Here is a 13,893-nt window from a genome sequence, read left to right as displayed (position 1 = left end):
CCATGCAGACAACAGCAATCGCAAACCCAACACCCCAAAATGTACATGCCTTCTAATAAAACACAGAAATATGAAATAAAAACAGAAATTATTAATATGTATTTTATTTATGTCTATTATTCAACATCAAATAAGAAATAGGAAAACAAACACAGCTTTGGATAGAAATATATCAGTTATAATAAAAAATAAAAAAAATAAATTAAAATGGGCCATGATGAGACCAAAATAGTACAAAAGTTATACAGACTTTAAAAAGGTGCTCTGAGGAACTTTCAGTTTTGATTAATTCTAGCGCCCCCTTTGGACAAAAGCGGTAATATTTGTACTATGCCATCCACAGGTCAAGAGTGAGCATACCCATGACAAAGGCATAAAGAAAATCTATATAAAAATAGCATTCTTTGCACTGATGGTTTCGTTTGCCGTTACATGTAATGTATGATCATCAGAGGAAAAATTAGACTGTATCAGAATTGTGTAAAAGTTCCTTGTAGCACCTTTAAGTTCTCTGTCTTAGACATAAATATTTAAGAATACATACTATAATAAAGATATAGGTCAAACATCATATCAATGCTTTCTAGTTTGGATATCAAATGGATGAAGGTACCTGCCAGTCTGTTCTTTTCTATTTGTCTATGTTCTCCTTATGGTTTCATCCCTTTCTCTCTCTCTCTCTCTCTCTCTTTCTGTCTGTTTCTCTCTCTCTCCGTCTACAAGCTGACTGTGTATTTACATCTTGTCATTATTCAAACTATTGGGCTGCACAAGCAAGGCCTCTTTAATGCGCAATCGCTGCAGAGGTTGGACGCAGTAAGACAGTCATTTTAAATTTCTTAAAAGTTCCTGGGGGTTACGGGACAAAAAAGTCAAGTGGTTGACCCAAAATAATATCACCTGCACTGAGCCGGAGGATCCGACGTTCCACTGTGTTGAAAGGTGTGAAGTCATAAACAATGCCTGGGCTGCCGGCAAAGGAATGTTTGGGAGTTGACAAACACTCTAAATTTCTATCCCTTTCTCTCTATGTCCCTCTTTCTCTTAAGCTGACTGTTTTTGTATGTTCTCATTAATCAAAGTTGTGGCCTGCGGTTATCATTGTCCATTTTGCAACAACACAGAGAGGCCAACCAGTTTGTCTATGGCCCCTTTACTCATGAACATATACAGAACTAAGTCTGCAAGAGAACTAGTAAGTAAATATGTACTGCCCTCATTGTTTAACTTCACTAGAAATTTTTCCTTGACGAAATTGCACAGAATATTATGTCATCTGTTTTTGCTTCAGTTCTAAAGAAAGAGATAATGGCTCTGTGGCTTTGTGGGCGCTGTGCCATGGACACGTTAGACTGCACCTTCGAGAGCCTGCAGCCAAACTTCTGCATGAATCACACACCTTTCTATTACTAGTCTCAAGTAAACACAGCATGAAACTTCACTTATAGAAATGTTTATAACTTTTGTAGTGGTTTTCTATTTATTATTAGCAGTGAGTTTAATCATTCTTTACAGGCTTTATATTTAACTTAGGATAAAATGCATGTCATGAATAGCCAAGTATCAAGTCTGTGTTATAGGGCCGGTTGCACTCTGTAACAGTTGGTGTGCTTACTTACTTACTTTAGAGTCCACAATAAGTGATGTGCATAGCAGTAAAAGTTACAGAATTGACTCTTAAAACAATCGACTTCTGACGTCTGAAACACGTGGTATAAGCAGTCGGTACAACAATCACAGGGCTGGTTTAACACTGTGACTCTATCTCTAACTCAGGCTACAAATAACGATCATGAATAGCCTATAAACTCTATCTTACTGTACCAATTGAATTGATAATTAAATTAATATAAAAAGTTACTAATAGCTAGTAGTTCAAGAGAGTTCTAAATGGAAGAGGATTGCAATGTTCATTCTTATGCAATATTAAGGAAAAAGTAACACAATTAAAACACACGTAATTTATTTACATAAAGTAATAAAACACACACATCAACAACTAAACTAACTGATGACAGGAGAGATTGTATGTGACTGTGTGTGTAGATGCAAATGAGCCTGTCTTTCCCTGACACCTCCCTCCCTGTGGTGAGGCCCAGCCAAGGGAGGGGGAAGGAGAGGAGAGAAAAACAGTCTCTGCATGAAGGCAATTTAAATCAAAATTAATATTTACGTGTGTAACCAATAAGTTCAGTGTGCTATCAAAAGTATGTTAACCCAATTACAAAACAACAATGAACAGTTAATCAGTGAATATACATCTTTGATCTTTTATTTTTGTAAGTTTGTAATTCAATGAAAAAGCCAAAGGTATATTTTCCCATTATTGTTTTGAAAACAGATTGTTAATATAAACTTGCAAGAAAAAGTTACAATTTAATACAAAATACCATAAATAAAAAAGTTTAACTCTTGCACCCCCTTTGGACAAAAGCGGTAGTGTTTTTACTATGCCATCTATAGTTCAAGGGTGAGCGTACCCATGACAAAAGCATACCGAAAAACAATATGAAAATAGCATTTTTTCACTGATGTTACTTGTAATTAATGATCATCAGAGGAAATGTGACTGTTTCAGAAATGTTTTAAAGTTCTTTGTAGCACCTTTAAGATCTCTGTCTTGGACATAAATATTTAAGAATACATACAATTATAAAGATATTGGTCCAACATCATATCAATGCTTTCTAGTTTGGATATCAAATGGATGACGGTCCCTGCCAGTCTGTTATTTTCTGTTTGTCTACGTTCTCTTTCTGGTTTAATTCATTTCTCTCTCTCTCTTTCTGTCCGTCTCTCTCTCTCTCTCTCTCTCTCTCTCTCTCTCTCTGACTGTGTATTTACATCTTGTCATTAATCAAACTAATGTGCTGCTGACATCATTACTGTCTGGGCTGCTGCCAGCATTGCTGTCCATTAGGCAACAACACAGAGAGGCCAACAGCTTGTCTATGGCCCCTTTCCTCATGAAAATATACAGAACTAAATCTGCAAGAGGACTCAACCTAAGAAGCATATAGGACAGGTTGTAGAGAGAATATGGACTTGAATGAGTAAAAAAATAAAAGATGAAGGGCAAAAAAAGCAGAGTACAAATGAGCAGCACCAGAACCAAAATCTCAACAATTCGTTGTTTTTCTTCAGAGGAGACAGAGATGGAAGCAGACAGGGCTTTGAGGGTCCCACCCAGGAAGAAGATGAACAGTGGGAAGGGAAGCAGGAGGATGACGGCTGATAAGATCACTGGGCCTATTGGTCCAAGTATAAATAACGGGAGATAAAGGACAAGAGGAACAACCCAGACACAGACCACCACAGAGATCTTGATAGTTCTTCTGAAGCGGTACCACAGTGGATGGGCGATCAGCAAATACCTGTAATACAAGACAGACACATGGTCTTAGAGGAACTTCAGAATAAAATAATAAGACATTGATCAGACATGTACGCAGTTTAACACGTAGACAGATAGCTACCTTTGCAGGGCGATGCACACCATGAAGCCAACACTGACCACAACACCATATAGGTGAATATAACCGAAGGCACTGCGTATCTGCCAATCCTCATGTGGATTCTCACGGTAACGTTGTGCCTCCAAACCGATCATGCAGCAGAGCTGAATGAGGTCAGAGATGAGAAGGTTGATGACGTAGATCGGAGCAACATTATCCTTTTGCACCTGCAGCAAAACATTTGCACAATATTATTTTTAGTAAATCTGGCCCTGAGAGTTTACAGCAATCGTATTACGTCTTTGAGGCCACATGGACAGCATTGCTCTTTCAGCTAAATGTCCATTTGCTCACTGTTATGGCTCCCGCCTTGTTTTCTCCTCCCTCCTCTTGCCTCCTTCATTTTCCCTCTCTCAGGTGTTGTGGGGCCGGATTGGGCGCAGGTGCTCCCAATCCGGCAGAGTATTAAAGGCGTGGCCTGTGCCGGTCTCTGTCTCTCTCTGCCTGCCTGACTGGAGGACGGTGTGTTGCGGACCTGCTGCTTGTGGTTTATTTAGTTTTATGGTTTACTTATGGGGGGCTGCTAGGTTGTGTTCTGTTTGTTTATTCGTAGTTTAGAGGGGCCGGGGTTATAGTTTAGTTGGAGGAAGGCCTGGGCAATACTGTGGTCCAACTGTGGCTCCCCAGGTCTTCCTCCCGTTTACCTCTTTTCTTTTGCAGCCTCCTTTATTGAGTTGTGTTGTTTGGGATTAATTTAATAAATCACATTATTACTTTGATTCATGGTTCTTTGTGGTTTATTTTAATGTTTACTGGCCGGCTGAACGAGCCTGGGGTGGCCGGCCGTAACATATGGGCGCTCGTCCGGGATGGGGACTCATCCGAATTTTGTTTAGCGCACGTGCATTTGTTGATTTAATGCTCTGCGCCGTGGATTTATTTTTGGTAGATGGGTGTGCTGGGGTTGCTCCTGCGTTGCTGGCGTTGTAGTGTTTTTGCTGTTTGTTCTGTTTCGCTTCGTAAGTGAGATGGAAAAGAAGCTGATTAAGAATCAGCTGTGTGTTTTGCTATGGTTCAGCAGGGAGTGTTGGTGGAGCGGGGCGCGGCTGCCTCTCCTATGTCTAAAGGGGCGGGCTTTAGCGAGCAGGTAAGATTGAGGGAGATAGCGCTAGGAATGTATAAATTAGAAGTAAAGGAAAAAGAGAAAGAGCTTGAATTAAAAATTAAAGAGATGACTCGCCATTTTGAGGTGGAGACGGTGCGTTTGGATGAGCTGGAGATGAGCGCGGCTGTGCCACAGCACGCAGCAGTTATACAGCCAGCTGAGCTAGATGTTACCGAACACATTGATCTTATTACCGATCACCTTGATCTTATCCCGGTTTTCTCCGAGGAGGAGGTAGACAAGTTCTTTGTTCTCTTTGAGCATGTCGCAAGTACTTTAAACCTCGTGATTGGTGGGCGCTGGTGCTGCCGAGTGTACTCACTGGTCGGGCACAGGAGGTTTGTGCGATGTTGTCCGTTGACGATAGTCTTGATTTTGACAAAATTAAAGCTGCCGTGTTGAGAGCATATGGATATAAGGCTGTGTTTGAGAGAACGGTGTCACAAGAATGTCATGCTGAGAGCAATCATGGTGTCTCTGTCCAGTCGTGTAAAATCAGCACTGCTAGTGGGGCGGAGGGGAAGCACACCCGGGAGGGACGGAGCACGCAGGAACGTCCAGTGTGTTTCTATTGTAATAAACCGGGGCACATAGTCGCCAATTGTTATGCTTTACGGGGAGAAAGGAAACCTGCAGTGAAGTCAGTGGGTTGTGTGAACACTTCGAAGCCTGTGGCGGAGGTGGCTCCTGAGAGTCTGGAGTCGGAGCGAGACAATTATGCACCATTCTTGATGGGGGGCGCTGTGCCTTTAGAGCAAGTGGGGGAACAAGTGCCGTTAATCATTCCGAGGGATACAGCTGAGAATCAGTCATTTATTATAAGTGATGTCTTGCCTATATAGTGAGTCTGATGTGGATTCCGGTGTCATTTTCCGGGGGTTTGAGACACAGTGCAGGGGCGCGCCATGGTACCTTGAGTCAGATTTGGTCTCCGGTCCGGTGGCTGTTCGTCCCTATTTTCCGAGTGAAGGTGTGTCTCGTTGTTTGGGAAGTGAGTTAGCTGGTGGTAAGGGGTTGGTCAAGCCTGAAGTGACGGCCGTTCCTATGGTTGCAGGGTGTAACGCTAGGTTGGCTCGGAAAAATCCTGTTTTTTTTTTTTGCAGGTGCGATGACCAAACAGCAAGTAGTGAGCGTAGCTGCTACACCGTCCTCTGGCAAGTTGTCCATTGGGGAGGGTGGAGGAGTGAGTTGCGCTGTTTCGGCGGAGACGGGTCCTGGTCCGGTCGGTGTTAGGCCCGGTGAATTCTCCGAGGAGGGGTGTAAAGTGGTTGGTAAACCTGGCTGTGCCCGTGATGTGGCGCTGTCCAGTGCTGATACTGAAATTCCTGTTGGGGCGCTGTCTGGTGCTGGGGGTGCTGACGGCGTGGTTGTGGTGGAGACTGGTAGTTCTCCAATTGAACGGCATGCCTGGAGTGTGAGCCTGAACAAGCGGGATCGTCTTGGGAGGGAGGTGGAGTATGGGCTAGAGCATGGGGTTGCTGGGCCTGGGTTGAGCTTGTGGAGCTCTCCCTGTGTTTTGGCTGACAGGGCTGACGGAACGGATTGTGGCTTCAGCGTGTTGCTGACTTTGGTCGGGATACAGAGGTCTGTTTTGGGAGGCTGGTGGGCCGAGGTGGGGTGCGGGACTGCTTTTGTCGCGCTTGTGTGTCAGGGCCTGCGATTGTTGTGTTTTTTTTGTCTGGGTTTTGTTTATGACAGGGGAAAAGTAAAATCCAGTTAAAAAAAACACTAACTTAGTTTGGGGGTGTTACCTCTTTTCTTTTGCAGCCTCCTTATTGAGTTGTGTTGTTTGGGATTAATTTAATAAATCGCATTATTACTTTGATTCATGGTTCTTTGTGGTTTATTTTAATGTTTACTGGCCGGCTGAACGAGCCTGGGATGGCCGGCCGTAACACTCACAATACCATAATGCAAAAAATCTATGGTTATCAAATATATTGCATTTCACATGTTCCTTGATTGGTTTTTGATAAAACCAAAATACAAATGATGGTGTACAAATTGTTATTATTTTCTTTGATTTGTAGCCAACTGCCACAGCCACAGTAACATTTAACAGAAGGCTGGAAGGCAGCCACACATGTGGTTAGGGTCCACATTTAAATATAGTCAAATTTTCCTAAATATATACAGGTCATAACAACTCTTTATCCTGGACAGACTTAATGACAGACACATTCTACAGACAGTAAATGAATAAATCTCAGTCATAATGAACATACCAGAGAATAAAGAGAGTAGATGGCCACAAGGATCAGAGGAAGGCCGATAGAGATGATTATACATGTCGCCACATGCATGATGAATCTAACTTTTTCATGAGGATCATCAGAGCTGTTGGTGATTCTGCTGTAGTTGAAGTAGCCGTTGGTGTAATTGAAGTCGTTGGTGTAATTGTTGTAGCTTCCATTCTGTGAGGTGTTGAAGTTGAAATCATCCATTATTCACTGTGAAACCTGATGATGAGTTTCAATCAAAAAATGCATTTATTCATTTAACACACTGTTAGTAACTTTTATTTTAGAGAGTGGCAAGTTTGAGGAAAAAGGCAGCTAGCCTAAACCAATTATTTACCATTGTCTTAAGTTTTCCTTTGTGTGTTTATATTATCACAATCAGTTGATTCTACTTTTTAAACATAAAAACTACGTAACTTTATTCTTCTTTCATGCCATAATTTACAACAATGCCAAAGATTCACACTCCTAGTTATTTTTCCTTTTGAATGATCTCTATAATATATTATCACAATATTCCCATTTGAAAGCTACAAGACCTCACCTGACTTGAGTTCCTTAACCAATGTCTGATGTGTTGTCTTCTGCATCCAAACAGTATGAGGTGATGACAGTTAGTGAGTACATGCAATAGTTCCTGCTAATATATATTTGCTTATTATAAGGAAGTGAGAAGGGGGCAGTGCCACTCTTGCCAGCTACTGGGTAAGAGAGATTGCAATATTGACTATGTTTAAATAAGCGCTGATTAATCTAATTTGAACTTTTTCTGTGCTTGTGGATGAATTATATGTTGTTCTCGTATAAAATATGTGGTAAATTAGAAGGATTAGCAAATGATTTTCTACTTCCTTTCTTAGTATCCTAATATGAATGCCTGCCTACAGACACACACATACAGTGCTGTTTGAAAGTTTTTGAACCCTTGAGACTTTTGGGATTTTATTTATTTTAACCATTATTAAAGCTGCAGTTGATAATTTGAGCCGTTGGGATCCCAACGGCTGTTTTCCCAACGCTCTACCTGCTGTAGCTCCTCCCTCTGAACGACAGCTTCGCGCGTTCATGTGAATTCAGTTACATTGACAGGAGACAAACACCATGTCCGATTCCGAGGTGATTAAACATTAGTAATGATAACTACATACGTACATATTGAGCATACATTTTAATCACAGACATACCATGTATGTTAGCTTAAAATCATTGTAAGTGTGCTGGTAGGCCTAACAAAAGTAGCTGTAACAGCCAGGCAAGATAGCAAACTAATTGTAACAGAGCGGAGAGGTGTGTGTGTATCTCCTATCAATGCTCCTGCTCTGACCGCGGCTGGGAGGGGCTGCTCGGGCAGTGTTGCCAACTTAGCGATTTTGTCGCTATATTTAGCTACTTTTCAGCCCCCCTGGCAACTTTTTTTTCAAAACAGCGACAAGCGACAAATCTAGCTTTTTTTCTGGTGTAATTGGTGACTTTTTCGCCGAAGCAAATATCACTTTTAACGCTTCTCAACGAGCAGCGGGAGCCTCCTGGCCCGTCCCCCGTCACAGAGCACTGACAGACGGCCCGGTCCTTGCGCAGCAGCCCCTCCCAGCTGCGGTCAGAGCAGGAGATAGCCTACACCTCTCAGCTCGGGGCTCCCGCTGCTCGTTGAGAAGAGATGATACTTGCTTTGGTGAAAAAAGTCACAAATAACACCAGAAAAAAAGCTAGATTTGTCGCTTGTCGCTGTTTTGAAAAAATAAGTCGCGAGGTCGCGGTCGGAGAGGTCTTGATGTGATAGGGCAAGAAGACATGGCCGGTGTACTTTTTTTCAAGCTCTCTCCGTCTCCCTTTCAGCAGTTAACTTTTCAATATTCGTCTTTCCTCGTTTTTTTGCTGTCTTAGCGGTGTTAGTTGTTAGTATCCTGGGAATGGTAAATTGAGGGTTCGTTTGTGAAGACATTGCCACTCGCTGTCCGCCGTAGTAGCCTTGTACCAAACAGTAGGCTAGTGTCAGACTGCTAGGGTCGTGAACGCTCACGCAACTGACGCATCAACGTCGTTGCCAATAAGAACGGAGAATCTGACCTCGCTCTGATTGGTCAAAATTAACATGAGCGGTGGCAATTTTGGGGGGCAGCACACAGAGGCAGGGGGGAGCAAAGTGATAAAAAAATATTTTCAGACCACTTCACCTACATATAGCTGAATGGCTATTATGACAGTTTTGCCAAATATTACAGTAAAAAAACTCTCAACTGCCGCTTTAATTCATTTTTATTAATACCAGTATTTTTAATATGAAATAACAGATGTTTGTTTATCAATTCAACATTTTTCTTTTCCAGAAATCAATTGCTAAAACAGATAAAATAAATTATTTGACAACTAGTGTATGTATACAAAAAGTATTTCTGTTAATATGAAGATTAATCTGGTAGAAATGTATGAAGATATCTATAAAGGAAAAAAAGTCCCATTCCCTAATGTGATACTAGTGTCACCTATTGTGGTCAATTTCAGGACTTTCGCCCCGGATAGAGATTTTGTCACACATCCCACGTTGTTCACTGGGGTCATATTAGTCTATAACAGTTGAGATATTCTCCGCTAAATGAAGCGCATACAAAACTTTCCCAGCACCTAGACTAGCAGGCAGACACTCTGATAGGAGTCGAACGGGTCCACCCAGCCCTAAAGGATGATGGGAAATGTAGGATTACATAGCAACGGGGGTAAATACGTCGGCAAACCACCCTAATAACTAACCGAATAGAGATCAGATACTTCCAATGACCGAATATAATGATATTCTGATGTATTTCTTGCTATAAATGTTGTCAAAACACATGTTTATGCACTCACTAGCTGAAGTGTGACGTATTTGTTTCACCAGGGAGGGAACGCTCTTGTCAGCTGTGTCTGTGTGTGTTATCTTTGATTTTGCCCAATTGATCCACACTTAGCTTGGCACGGAGCCTATTGTGTACCAAACATTTCTTGAGAATTATCAGACTTCAGACAGATCATGTCAGAGCCTTGATTTGCCGACCTGATAATGATGTAGGCTATAGCCTTAACCAGTGAATGAATGAAGTAAAATATGAACAGATTCATTTCCTGCAGCGCCCTACTTTAGGCAGCCGCCCAGACAACGCACACCTCCCGCTTTGACTACAGTTGCATACAAATAAATAAATCGCCTCCCGTCACCAACCCCTGCTCCAGCAGCTGATGTATCCTCTTTGTGACTGAAATAGCCTATATTGATATAAAACTAAGGATTATTGACATACAATCAAACGTTTCCCGAGAGGTTAATATGCCTTAATGAAAATAATGTGTTATATGTTGACATTTAACATATCTGGGACAGGTTTCAACCGAACATAATCCGAGAGGTAAATATACGACAAAAAATAGGTTGAGAAAAAACCTATTTGCGATATGTTCAATAGAACGTAATCAGAGACAATACGTTTGTCAGCCAAACGTAATTGAGAATGCCGAATAGTTCTCTGGGAAATTAATTTTGATGAGGCAGGGTTGTACTGGGTAAGAGAGAGTGAAATACTGTGGAAATACTATTTGACTGTTTTTAAATAAGCGATGATGAATTTAATTTTAACTATTTATATGCTTGTGGATGAATTATATGTTGTTCTCGTATAGAATATGTGGTAAATTAGAAGGATTAGCAAATGATTTTCTACTTCCTTTCTTAGTATCCTAATATGAATGCCTGCCTACAGACACACACATACAGTGCTGTTTGAAAGTTTGTGAACCCCTTGAGCCTTTTGTGATTTTATTTATTTTAACCATTATTAATTCATTTTTATTAATACCAGTATTTTATATATGAAATAACAGATGTTTGTTTATCACTTCAACATTTTTCTTTTCCAGAAATAAATTGTTAAAACAGATAAAACAAATTATTTGACAACTGTTGTATGTGCAAAAGTTTGTGAACCCTGAGCTGCATTGCTTAAATCGAGCAAGGTAAACACAACCAGGTGGGCCAAATTGATTGATGAAATAGACCAATGTAATGAGATATCTTTAGGGAAGAAATTGGGTGGCATTAGATAAAACAAAGATCAAACCAGGTCAGTTTAGGCCCACCAAACTGAACCCATACAGGTCAGACATGCTCAAAGGGGAAAAAAATCTCAGAGGATCTCAGGAATAGAGTTTTGATGTTGCACATTTGTCTGGGGACAGCTATAAATTCATATAAAAAAGTTTGAGCTCCATCGGTCCACGTGAAGAAAATCATCTACAAATGGAGAGCTTTAAGAATGACTTAACGTATCGAATATATATTTGCTTATGTTAAGGAAGTGAGAAATGTCACCACCTTGATTTTACTAGGCAAATAGGCAAGAGCTTTTCATCGTTCAAAGACTATAGTCATTGATGGCGCAGTGGGTAAGGGCGTCCCCCCCATGGGCCCAGGCCCTTCAGCAGACCCGTGTTCGAATCCTGCCCGCCCTCTCTGCCCCACCTCACCTATATTTCTACAAAATATGTCCAATAAAGCAAGAATGCCAAAAAAATATTTGAAAAAAAAATAAAAACTGCAGTCAATACTGTCAATATGTTTCAGATGGCAACAGGTTATTAAAGCCTAACTGATGCAGTGAATAGCTTCTTACTTCTTAAAACAACCATGTCAGAAGACATATGCTATGGTTTTGGAAAAGATGCAACTCCGTTTCAGAAGGGTGAAACTATTGTCCTGCATAAAACAAAGAAAACTACTCAGGAGAAGATACAACTACTAAAATCATGTTAACCCTTGTGTGGTGTTCGGGTCTTTGGGACCCATTTTCATTTTTATCAAAAGAAAAATTATACTATTAATTATGATTTCAAACTGAGACTCATTGGCCTTGGCTCATTTACCATGAAGAACATATATCAGAAAAAAAATTGGTCAACACACACTATACACCCCCCCTAGACATGTATATTACATTCAGGATGTTCGGGTCCACTGGACCCAGTAAGACCTCAATATACCAACAGTGCATGAAGTGCAAAATACCCATGCCTGGGATATAAACAGAGACATGCAAGACTCTGTAGCAACCAGGAAATAACATTTAAAAACAAGGAAATGAGAAAAAGATTAAATTATAGACATGCAAATCACTAAAAACAGTTACAACTTAAAAACAGGAATATTTAGCACCATTGTACTTAGCTGCCCATAAGTTGGAAGAGAATGTAATGTAAGTGACTGGTGAAGCCTGTTCCAGATGGTCAGTGCACTGGTGTTCTGAATTAACTGATTATTTTCAACAAAAAAATGTTTCTTAAAGTGCACGATAAGAAATACAAAAAATATCCTTTTTTCTCTCCACCTTAAATAACCTAACAGTCTTCCGTACAGAGTCCTGTTTTTCATCAAACTCACCTTCAGTGTGTGGAGTGTCGGCAGGTTGAAGCAGCAGTGTTGGAGTTTTACACTTTTCTCTCCTTTTGTAGCTGAACTCACTAAGAGGAGGTTTTTAATTTGATCTGAATGAACCTGTTTGTCTGGTTTTCAGTACGTTTGTCTTTTTAGGAAGAAAAATAAAATAAACAAACTGTTTCCTGGTTCGTCTCAGGTGATAGGTGAGGCTCCGCACCTTTCATTCCATAGTAATGACTCATTACATTTGTTGTCATTTGGCACACATTGTATCCAACATAATCATAATCATAATCAACATAACATAATCTTTTAACACTTTTTAATTAAATGAAAAAGCCAAAGGTATATTTAGCCATTATTGCTATAAAACAGATTGTTAATATAAACTTGCAAGAAAAATGTACAACTTAATACTATGCCATCCACAGTTCAAGGGTGAAGTGTCTGCAAGAGAACTAAACTTAAGTAAAGATTTACTGCCCTCATTGTTTAACTTCACTAGAAATATTTCCTTGACGAAATTACACAGAATATTGTGTCATCTGTTTTTGCTTCAGTTCTAAAGAAAGAGATAACGTCTCTGAGTCACTGTGGCCGCTGTGCCATGGACACGGGAGACTGCACCTTCGAGAGACTGCAGCCCAACCTCTGCATGAGTTACATTCCTCTCTATTACTAGCCTCAAGTCAAAGCAGCATAACACTTCACTTATAGAAATGTTTATAACGTTTGTAGTGGTTTTCTATTTATTATTAGTAGTGAGTTTAATCATTCTTTACAGGCTTTATATTTTGATTGATTGACTGATTGATTCAATTTTATTTCAGACATATCAAAAAAAAGAAAAATTAAAAGCATGAAAATACAATAAAAATAAATATGTTCAAATGATTTCACAAAAGAAAAGAAAAATAAACAAAAAATAAACAGAAAATAAACAAATAACATATTGAATTGATATGCCTGAAAAGGATCAGGAAGAAGTATAAACTTATTTGATCCTAACCCCCTTTTCCACAGGTCAATAACTTTATAATTATTTTTATATTTATACAATCCATATATCCATAAACACTCGACGCCATTGCAAATGAGGGCCACCCCTCAATTGGTCTCCCGAGGATAAACAAAAATCAAACGAAAAATGAAATGAAATATCCACTACATACATCCATACAAAAATACATCCACCATATGCATCCACACAATTCATACGTCCATATCTCCATATTTGTACAACTCACATATCCATATCCACACATACATGCATCCACGAATCCACACAATCAATATATCCATATACAAACATTCACTCAACATGATGCACCATAACCACACCCCAAATATATATATAAAATATTTCCTTTTAATATACTTTCCTTCTTAAATCTCTCCCTCATCCCTGTACCTGTTAAAAATCATTGCTTTGAATTTTTTTTTTTAACTGAATCATGTTTGGACATTGCTTTAGCTCCGTGCTCATACCATTCCACAGTTTCACACCACCAATTGAGATGCAATGACATTTTAAAGTCATGCGTGCAGCCAGTGTCTTAAAATGTAACTGTTCCCTCAAATTGTAACCCCCCTCTCTGTCAAAAAAAGTTTTTGAATGTTACCTGGTAGCAG

The 13,893-nt window shown here is 40.0% G+C and overlaps 1 protein-coding gene across 1 annotated transcript; it reads right to left on the bottom strand.

Annotated features, from left to right (window-relative positions):
* Positions 1-1,970: 1,970 nt before the first annotated feature.
* LOC307257813 (G-protein coupled receptor 4-like) lies at positions 1,971-12,330 on the bottom strand. The gene is made up of 4 exons (XM_080037154.1): positions 12,265-12,330; positions 6,846-7,034; positions 3,477-3,682; positions 1,971-3,374 (listed from the first exon to the last, which is right to left on the bottom strand). Exons 2-4 carry the CDS (start codon positions 6,921-6,923, stop codon positions 2,858-2,860), a joined length of 801 nt encoding a protein of 266 aa, XP_079893280.1. The 5' UTR covers positions 6,924-7,034; positions 12,265-12,330; the 3' UTR covers positions 1,971-2,857.
* Positions 12,331-13,893: the final 1,563 nt, after the last annotated feature.

The sequence above is a fragment of the Ammodytes marinus genome (assembly GCF_949987685.1).
Source record: "Ammodytes marinus genome assembly, chromosome: 11".
Taxonomy (NCBI): domain Eukaryota; kingdom Metazoa; phylum Chordata; class Actinopteri; order Uranoscopiformes; family Ammodytidae; genus Ammodytes; species Ammodytes marinus.
Note: the sequence above shows the minus strand (reverse complement) of the source record. Positions and strands in the feature narration are given on the sequence as shown.